We start from the raw sequence: 10,751 nt of genomic DNA on the forward strand, positions 1-10,751 counted from the left end.
ATATTATTTTTCTATTATTAAAGTCTAAAGACAAAATATAAAGATATATTTCTACTTTCTCTCGATACACGCCGTAATTAAAGGCATAATTTGGTGTAAATGAGGAAAGACTTGTGATCAACCAACCTTATTGACCAAAAAATCAAATTTAATCTAATTACATTTAATTTTTTTTTGTTTCTTTTGTATATACGAAATGGTGATAAATGGAATGCTTTCACACTTGTGGTACAAAGGATTGTGCCAACAACTTTATCCAGCTGGATTTCAACATTTTCTTGAATGGTAGTAAAAGCGCTGGTTTTTCGATCAGGTTTTGAATAACTTTTTAGTTATAATGCTATTTCTAAAATGACTACTAAGATTATTTACTCGATTTTTTTGGTGATCAAAATATATTGTCTGTCTATCGTAGCAAAGTCGTTTCTTGTGTAAAACGAGTAATTGACATTATTTATTATGTTACGCACACTAAAATTTCACGAGAAACACTTAAAAGTACCAAGCAAAGCTTGGAAATGGCTTATGACAATTTAATATTTACATCAAATCATATTAATTAGCATAAAAGTAATTAAAAGAAATAAAAAACAAAAAAAGAGGAACCCCTCTTTATACTATATCTCAAAGATGGATTTACACCGATCTTACCGGCCTAGATGGGCAGATTTGCAGGAAATGTTATCAAGATAGATCTTAGTATAATTGTCGTTAAGTTATAAAATATAGGTAATATTTTAAAACAAAAAGGAATTAGCACCTAGGTACAAAGCATAATACAGAATCATTAATATTTAATTGGACCACAAAGACAAGTAAAATAGTAAATAAAAAAGGTTTTAAAACACAAACATGTGCATTACACATGAGAATGATGGGACAGATGCATGTAATGTCAAAGCAAGGCCATGTGAGATAAAATTGACGTGAAATATTATTATATTTCCTATGAAGAACATTTAATAAATTAGTTATTTGTCGCATAAACAAACAAGAAAATACTTTGGAAAAATATGAGAAAATTGAGATTGGGATTTTGATCTATACTGATTCTCTGTTGGGAAAACCATGTGGTTCAGAACATAGGTTTCATATACTGAACATGGGAATAATTGAATAAGGTCCAGACATTTTTCAGATTTCTGCAGAGAAATTACAATTTGGGAAATTTCATTATAAGTCCCTGATATATCAACGAATTTTAATTTTAATTTTAATTCTTATAAAATTTTGCAAAGTATACTTAACATTCAATTAATTAAAAATGTGTAATTTTGATTCGCTTGCATGTGAATCTTTACACATTTAACGAATTATTAACAATTTAATCATTTTATTACCAATTATTATATTAAATTAATACTGCTACTCCATATTTGAAAGTAATAAAATACTAAATATAATCTCGATATAACATTTTTTCCATGTAAGGGGTCCATAAACATACATTTTAATTAATTCAATATTAATATGCTTAGTGAAATATCATAAGGACCAAAATCAAAATTTATCAGTTATTGAGGGGTTAAAATTGTAATTATCTTTTACAACATTAAAATAAATGGTGTCCTTTTTTTCTTCCCACCCTAGTTGCAGTAATCACATGTGAGGTAGTTGTATTAAATAGCCAAAACCCCCTATATAAGTAGCAGCTACTTTTCTTGGCTAAGCCATTATTTGTACACAAGTGATCCCAATTCTAATTCCTCAATCTTTCTTTCTCCACAAAAATCTCAATATTTCTTCTTCTTCTTCTTCTGTTGCTTTGCTTTAACAAAAGAAAATGGCCAACATTGGCATTTTAGCATTGGGTGTCATATTTGCATTTTGTAACCATTTTTTCAGTGCAAATTGTTTCTCTGCTTCTGGATGGCAGAGTGCTCATGCCACTTTTTATGGTGGATCTGATGCTTCTGGCACTATGGGTAAGCACAACATTTTATGTTCGATATATATTTTGTCTGTTTCATTTTATACTACACTTTTTCATTTTTAGTCTGTTCGAAAAAAAAAATTATTTTTAAAAGCCTTTTAACTTCAAATTGTGTTTTATTCGTAATTTCATGCTCGTATAATTATAGAAATGTCATAACATATTTAAAATTACAAGTTCAAAACATACTTTTGGTATGTGATAAGAACCTTGTCGAATATTGCCATATAATATGAAATGAGGGAAAAGTAAAAATGAGCTGAATCTTGATAATAAAGAAATGATATGCAGTCAAACTTTTCAATAACAATCAGTGGCGAAGCCATGTGGTTATAACCACCTTCGTAGAAAAATTACATTGTGTACATAGGTAAAATATTATGTTTTAGAGGTATATAACACATATTAAACACCCTTTGTCGGAAACTTTTTCACTTCTTTTAAATTTGAACATCATTGGATAAATCTCTAGCTTCGCCAATGATATCAACCTTGTTTTATTCCAAAAAAAATTTGGCTGTTTTTGTAAAATGTTGGTATAAAGAACATATATTATAACATAACATAAAAAATTAGTTCAAAAAAAAACCTTAGCTGTTATAAAGATGTTGATTGTGTTTTTGTTTCTTATGTGAGACAGGGGGTGCTTGTGGATATGGAAATTTGTATTCAACAGGGTATGGTACAAACACTGCTGCATTAAGTACTGCATTGTTCAACGATGGAGGATCCTGTGGCCAATGTTACAAGATCATGTGTGATTACAATCAAGATCCTAAATGGTGCAGAAAAGGAACATATGTTACAATTACAGCCACAAATTTTTGTCCACCAAATTATGCTCTTCCTAGCAACAATGGTGGATGGTGCAATCCTCCTCGACCACATTTTGACATGGCTCAACCTGCTTGGGAAAACATTGGCATTTACAGAGGTGGTATTGTTCCTGTCCTCTATCAAAGGTACTTTACTTCTCTCATTGTAATTTAAGAGCGTCGAAGGAGAGCCTTGGCGTAATTAGTAAAGTTGCTGCCATGTGATCAGTAGGTTACGATTTCGAGTCGTGAAAATAATCTCTCGTAGAAATGTAGGATAAGACTGCATATAATAGGTCCTTGTGATCCGGCCCTTCCCCGAATCTCATCCACAACCAAAACTTACAGAGGAACAATACCACCTCTGTAATTGAGTTAGGCATATATTCATTGCCGGGTAAATTTGGATACAAGTTAGACCATTTAATAGATTGGACCAATATGGACAGTGTATATAACCAAAATCAACTTGTTTAGTTGTTTGGGACTGATGTGTAATTATTGTTTTTACATAACCCAAATCGACAGATAAAGAAACTTATTAAAACATATAAATATTTTTTTTTTAGGTTTGGTTGGTTAGATATTGTTATGATAATAAATGAAAAGTGCTTTTATTAGCATGATTTGGTAGTTACCTATATTGTTTAGCTCAAATTAATCTGCCTATCTGGAAGCAATAAGTTTTGGGTAGATTATGAAGCAATAGGTCCCCTTTGGCCATAAATTTTCTTTTCACTTTTTTCCAAAAATATTTTACCTTTTGTTCAAAATTAGTGTTTGGCCATAAAAATTTTAATTTTCACTCGAAGATAAATTTTGGAATTTTTTAAAAATTTAAAAAACTCCACACACAACTCTAATTTTTAAATAACATTTTCACTTGATTTTTTTTTTTTTACTTTTTTTTTCGAATATTACAATTCTTATGTTCAAACGTCCACAAAATTTATTTCAACCTGACCATTTCATGCCCCTAAGTCTGTTCAAATTACAACAATAACAAATTCAGAATAATCTCACAAGTGAGTATGGGAAGGTAGTATGTATGCAGATCGTACCCCTACAACAAGATAGAGCTGTTATTTTCGATAAATTTAGGAATTCAAATGCATTTTGACTTGAAAATTTGGGTGTTTTTTCAGGATTCCTTGCGTGAAAAAAGGTGGAGTTAGATTTACAATTAATGGAAGGAACTATTTTGAGCTATTGATGATAAGCAATGTAGGAGGGGCTGGATCTGTACAATCTGTTCAAATTAAAGGCTCAAAAACAAACTGGATGACAATGTCTAGAAATTGGGGGGCCAATTGGCAATCCAATGCATATCTCAATGGCCAACCCTTGTCTTTTAAGGTCACTACTACCGACGGTGTCACCAAAACATTCTTAAATGTTGTCTCTTCCAACTGGCAATTTGGGCAGACATATTCAACCTCTATTAATTTCTAATTAAAGAAACTTTGAAAGTACAGGATTTAGAGTTTGTGAGTTCATACGTCATAGGCAGCGGCGTGCTTACTCTTTTGCTATAAGCAGCCCGCCCTCCCCCCTCCCCCTACATGGATGGTGAATTTTTCAATTTTTTTATTTAATCATCTGATATTCGAAACACACTGGCCAGACTAATGGCTAAGGTTCGATAGAATGGTGATGGTTAAGTAAGTTATGAACTCTAGTCCAAAGCTGCTGAAAACATAAATATGTTAGAAAATTATTGTGTGTATTTATACTAGTTTGAAATTTGCATTTTTATTGTGGTATCAAAGGATCAATAATACACTTTTGTCTTTGATGCAAATGTTGTAACTGCATCAATCATACTTTCTAATTTTTTTGTTTTTTCTTTGTAAGCTTGTAATATGGTCATTTTCAATGTTATATTATACTACATATTTTTGTTATCTTGTATCAAATGTTTGTCTTTTTTTGCTGCTAAATTAGTTCGTAAATAATTAAAGTAAACCTGGTTAAATTATATATAAATTCTCATTCTTGTGTAAGTTAATAATTTTTATAAAGCCGATTAATAAAGATTAAACTTCATTATGTGGACTTACAAGCAGTTGGAACTTGGAATTTTCTGTTTATAACTATGCCCTACGTTTTTTTCTATTTCAACCCTATTAATCAACGTGATAATAGATTCATCTTTAAAGTAAGTGAGCCAATATTAAATTATTAATCATTTGCGTGTTTTTAAGACAAGAGGGGTTGCTTTGATGGTAAGCAAACTCCCCTTCCAATCATTTGTTGTTGTTGCGTGTTTTTGTTTAACCCTATTCACTATTGCGACAATAGCAAATCCTATTTAAAGTACACGAGAGATTGGTCCTTTTCTGGTTTTGATTCAACCCTATCTTTCAATAAAACAAGAGTTTAAGTTATATACATCGTTAGTATAAGTAATTTTTACGTCATCAGATCACTTGAATAAGTTCAGTATACAGGTTAAATCTTTGTTTGTTCATACATAAGATAAGAGTAATTTCATTTCTCAACACTGAATATTCAATGAAATCAAAGGAAAAAATATGGATTTATTTCCGCTGGCTGCATAGTACAATTAAATAATACGGATACAAGAGACACCATGCGCTAATAAATCCTCTCACAAAATCTTCTCAAACTATACAAACACACACTTCGAGTTTGTTTCTTGTTAACTTTAATCCATGGACTTCTTAAAATATTATTAACCCCCCAAAAGAATCAAAAGAAAGACAGCCAGCACAAGTCAAAAGAGAAATTAAATTTAGGAAGATTTTCGTTACTATAAGACTATTAAAGAGATAATAATACAAAAGATTGAGATCAGTTAATGATTTGCAAGTATGGCAGTAATATATTTTTATATATAGCAGATTCCAGTCAATTTAAATATCGTAGTAAATTTCCATCAATAATCAAGCTACAAGTAAATATGCTCCTAGAACTTTTTAATATCTTTCCAAAATTTCCTCTTGAAACCAGTTCATTCCCTAACATATTTAAATGGTAATATCTTTTCCTTTTTTTACGTCGGAAACTAACTAATTTCATGATTTTCTACTTTCCATACATGGACATTTTAAGCCTAATATTACTAATATTTTTTTAAAAAAATCCTTAATTTGGGGAATCTGTTTATGTTTTAAATCTGTGCATATCTTTCAAATATGCTAAAATTGTAATTTTTTTGTTATTTATGAAATAAGAAAAGAGTGATGTATTAGTGGCAATAAAATTTAACAAGTGATCACTCGTACAAAAAATTCTTAAATTAATGATTAATTTTAATTTTTGCTATTTACCTGAAAGTGCAACTAAATTATCCAAAGAAAGGCCTCTTTGGAAGAAGCTTTGTTGCATTTGAGAGATGTTGAAAGTCGGAGCTTACTAGCCATAGAGATACGTCCATCTTTGAGAAAATGATTTCCCTCAAAATTTTAATAGTCCATGTTTTTCCCTATTGGCATGAAATGTTCCTTCGGCCAAAATATATTATATTTAATAGCCCGAAATATCTATTTTGTATATTTTTTATACAGTGACAGTTTAGTTTATATAATTTTTGTATAGTGACCGTCTATTTTTATATATTTTGTATAATGACGATCTATTTAGTATATTTTTTATATAGTTACAGTCTATTCTGTATATATTTTGTATAGTGACAGTCTATTGTATATAAATTATATAGTAACAATCTATTTTGTATATTTTTGGTATAGTGTCAGTCTATTTTTATAGGAAAATTTGGTAAGGTAAAATAAAATTTTGTATGAAATAAGAATGGACGTGGCAGAATAAAAAAAGTTTTGGCCTGAAAAGAAGTGCTGAGAGTTTGCATTGTTGATTTTTACGACAATTTCTTTTTCTCTTTGGTGAATAATTTGTTTCCAGAAGAAGATACGAGAGCGAAGATTGGTAGAGCTGTAGTGAACGAGATAAATTGAAAGAAGAGGAAAGAATGCAAGAAAAATTTGAAATTTGGTGACTAGGGAGGACGGGGCGGCACAAATATGCTGGTTAACATATTTTATTTATTTTTGGCTACAAATTGTAATATGCAACTGTAGGCTAGGCGGTTATTTATAATTTTTGCCGAGCGGCTAACTTTGTCAAAAGCTTTTCATCTTTTCTATCTTTGGGCACAACCCAAGTAGGTCCTTTAGACTAAAATTATTGAGAAATTGACATTGGGTAACAACATACAAGAGGAATTGATAAATTCTTGGCCATAAATTATTTTGGAAAAGCCAGCCCCCCAAAAATTGGCATTGTATAGCCAAATTTTAAAAAACGTACTTCCTATTTATTCTCTCTCACACACACACTATAACCCCCCCCCCCTCTCTCTTTATAACCTATGTATCTTTATCTTTTTCCTCTTTCTCTCTTTATATTTCTTCTTCTATCTCTCTCATGGTTCAGCAAAAATTACTGTAAATTATATACAAAAAAAATCAGTGGGATAAAAGGTAAGGTTGATCTTACATCAGAGAAAATTATAACCAAAAACTAAGAGAGAAAATAGAAAAAATAGAGTTCAGTTTTTTTTTTGGGTTGTTGTTAGATTGAATGAGTGAGTGTAATTGAAATTGAGGTTGTCTCACCTCCTTTTTACTATCCGAGGAGGTATATAAGAGAGTTTTTTCAATTTAAGTGACATTATTCGAAATGAGATTATTTATTTATTTTTCAGAGTCGCCACTTGGAATATTTGTTATGGTGTCCCAAGTCACCGATTTATTTTAAAATCCCAACTCAAGGAAATTTCGACTTTATTTTAAATCTGCGAACCAGAAATTCTATGTAAGGAATTCTGTTAACCCGGGAGAAGGTGTTAGACATTCCCGGGTTCCGTGGTTCTAGCACGGTCGCTTAAACTATTAATAATTGGCCTATTATCTGATTTACTACATATTTTATACCTATTGTGCATTTTTAACTTTATAACCACTTTTAATGATTTTAAACGCTTTTAGGATTTATAGAATTCTTTCTTGAACAAGTTACGATTGTCGTACGCTTGTTTGTTTTGGAACACACCGCGAACCACGCTACATGAAATGCACCCGCGATTCACGACATGTTTATTTTATTAAACTTCGAAGTTGTTATAATCGGGTTATATGAATGCACCCCCAAATTTGGGAATTAGGTATCATGCCTATGCCACGGGCACCGTACCCATACTCACGATGGTTTGCTATAAAACGCGCATAAAGCAAACTACGAATGTTCAAAGTATTTATACACTAGTTTGAGATTATTGTGAGGGCCATGGGTTATGGATTTTTATTTGTGTATGGCACGCCTCAATTTATTTTGAAAGATTTTACTCAATTAAAGCAATCTATGGATGCTCATTATTATTCTTTCTAAGTCTACTTTTTTTTTTTATTCTTCACTAATAGAACATTTAGAACGGGGAAAATCTATAAACAAATCAAGTACAATTACTTAATAGACAGATGCTTATACAAATCAAGTTTATATCTAAACCATCAGATTATTTAAGCATGCTTATATATTCAATTTCTGCTTTGCGGACAGGAGTTCAAGTAATCATTTGGTATTTCATCATCACCTTGGATGAAGCTATGTACAAAACCATCTTTACTTTACTATATGCAATTCAATCTGCCTTGAATTCCTGGTTGTATTATGGGGCGAAGGATGATACTCTCAGTCCTCAGATAGTTCAGTAGCCTCTAATTTCAAGACACAACAGTAGTGCAGCACAGGTGCAAAACGAAAGACAAAAAAAATACTCTGATGACTCAACTTTCTGGAGAACTAATGTGCCTTGCTCTGTATAGAAATCATTTCTGATAAATTATCCAGTTGGTCATACTAATCAAGGAAAAGACTTGAGAAAGCGAGAACAAATAGAAAAATCTATAAGCCAAAACTCACACACATGTTATAAAATTCAGAAAAAAACATCAGACAAAAGCAGATTAATTTTGACAGTAATAGCTATTTTAATCACAAGCTATTACATTGAATTAGACTAATGAAAGTATTCTAGCTGGCAGAGGTCTTTTAATCCCACTTTTGTAATAAATTAAAACAATATCTCTTGCAATTGGGTTTCAACTTCAAACATCTAATATCAGCACAAACATGCCACAATTGGATCGGTTTATCCACATAAATTACAATAAAAGAAAGAATGAATTTGGACATTCAATGGGACTATGAAAGATTAACCAGAATATGCCACATTTCATCATCTCAAGACAACAAATAATCATTATCAACTTTTATACCTTTCAAAGATTTACAAAAAAAGAGAGCAGTAGGCATAAATACCTCGATAGCTACAAAACTTGCAAAAACGTGAGGAGCTCAGCATCATGAATCCGCCAGAAAATCAGCAACAACAAATCAACAAATTTGAACCTCTACAACTTGTGAAAATCCAAAAAAAAAAAAGGAATTCATCTTTGAAATCGTATTTCTTCAAATCTTTATCGAAAAATCTAGTTTTCTTTCTATTATTTCTAACTTTTGATTTTTAGATCTTCAGCTAAAAAGACAACACTGTTTCAACTGGGTTTGGGCGGTAATTTTCGGCAGTTTGTTTGAAGGGGAGTGACCGATTTTTGTCCCTCTCGGTTGCTGCTCGCTTTGAGAGCTGAAATAACAGCTTTTCACGACTGAAACGAGTTGGGATGGGAGATAAAGGAGGAGATGGCTGCTTTTTGCTGAAGAAGAACAGAGCTCTTTGAACGCCGTTGCTCGTTTTTGTCGAAGAGATGGTCTCTTTCTCTGTTGAAAATGAGAGATGGTGAGTGTAAGCACGTGATTTTTGCCCTATATGAGAATTACTCCCAAAAAATTCAAAAATAAAGTAATTTTTCTTGGTGTGCAATTTTGTGATATTTTGAATAATTATTTGTATTTATCTGTGCATGTTTATTTGCTAAATTAATAAAAAATACAAAAATATGTCGCATTTTGCATATAGGATTTAATTCTACAATTGTTAGTAATTAAATTTGTTTTACAAAAATTAAAAATTACAAAAATAGGCATCGTTTGCATTTTTAGCATTTAATGTCCAAATATACAATTTTATGTTTAATTAATACTTAATTGTGCGTTAATTGTTATTGGGAGTTAATTTGCGATTTTATAACTTAATTTAGTTCTTAATAATAGTTTAAGTATTTTTATAATTTAGTTTTTAGAAAAAATAAAAGAAGAAAAGAGAGCGAAAATATAAAGAAAGTCGGAATTAGGCCTCTCCTTCAATTTCAAGCCACAGGCCCAAAAAATGGCTCAATCTTCCCTACGACCCAGTCCATTTCGAACTGGGTCGACCCAGTCCATAACCCAAAAGACCCAATACCCCTATCTTGCATTTCAAAGACACAAAACAAAACAAAACAAAAACAAAAAAAAAAAACCCAAAAACCCTAAAAATGACCTAAGTCATCCGCCCCCCCTATCATTCTTCTTCTTCTTTTCTTCTTTCTTCTCCAAAGTTTCTCAAGCTCCCATGGCTTCCCCCCCCCCCCCTCAAGCTCATCCATGGCTTTTCATTGTCACCCTGCACACACTTACATACCTCGTCCCATCTCCAAGCAACCATAGAAGCTGCCCAAAGCTCCTTCATCTTCGTCATACAAACAACGCCCCTCCCCGTCCGCCATTGAAGAGCAACATTGTTGCTGCATTTTGCTCGACGAACAGCTCAAACCTTACGTCCAAACATGCCCATCGCAACTGCTTCCTCGTCATGACTGCCTCGTCCAGCTCGAGATTGTTTCAGCTGCGTTGATGCCGCCCGTTTCTGCCCCCGCTGCTTCTGCCGATGTTCCTTCTTCTCCCTGTTGTCCCCGTCGACAGACAACTGCTAGCTGGGTCGTCGTTGTTGCTGCCGGCGCTGCTGCTTCACGATTCCATGCTTCGGCTCTTGCTTCGTCTTCTTCGTTATGTCAAAGTTTCGTTGGTTTCATTTAGAGTTCATTCAATGTTCGTCGTTGATTCATTTCCGGTACACAACT

The 10,751-nt window shown here is 32.2% G+C and overlaps 1 protein-coding gene across 1 annotated transcript; it reads left to right on the top strand.

Moving 5' to 3' along the window:
* The first annotated feature begins 1,696 nt into the window (after positions 1-1,696).
* Positions 1,697-4,639, top strand: LOC107798333 (expansin-A11-like). The gene is given in 3 exon segments (NM_001325646.1): positions 1,697-1,925; positions 2,574-2,895; positions 3,894-4,639. Coding segments are annotated over 3 exon segments (771 nt in total). The 5' UTR covers positions 1,697-1,783; the 3' UTR covers positions 4,201-4,639.
* The last annotated feature ends 6,112 nt before the right edge of the window (positions 4,640-10,751 follow it).

Source organism: Nicotiana tabacum, chromosome 12 (genome assembly GCF_000715075.1).
Source record: "Nicotiana tabacum cultivar K326 chromosome 12, ASM71507v2, whole genome shotgun sequence".
NCBI lineage: Eukaryota > Viridiplantae > Streptophyta > Magnoliopsida > Solanales > Solanaceae > Nicotiana > Nicotiana tabacum.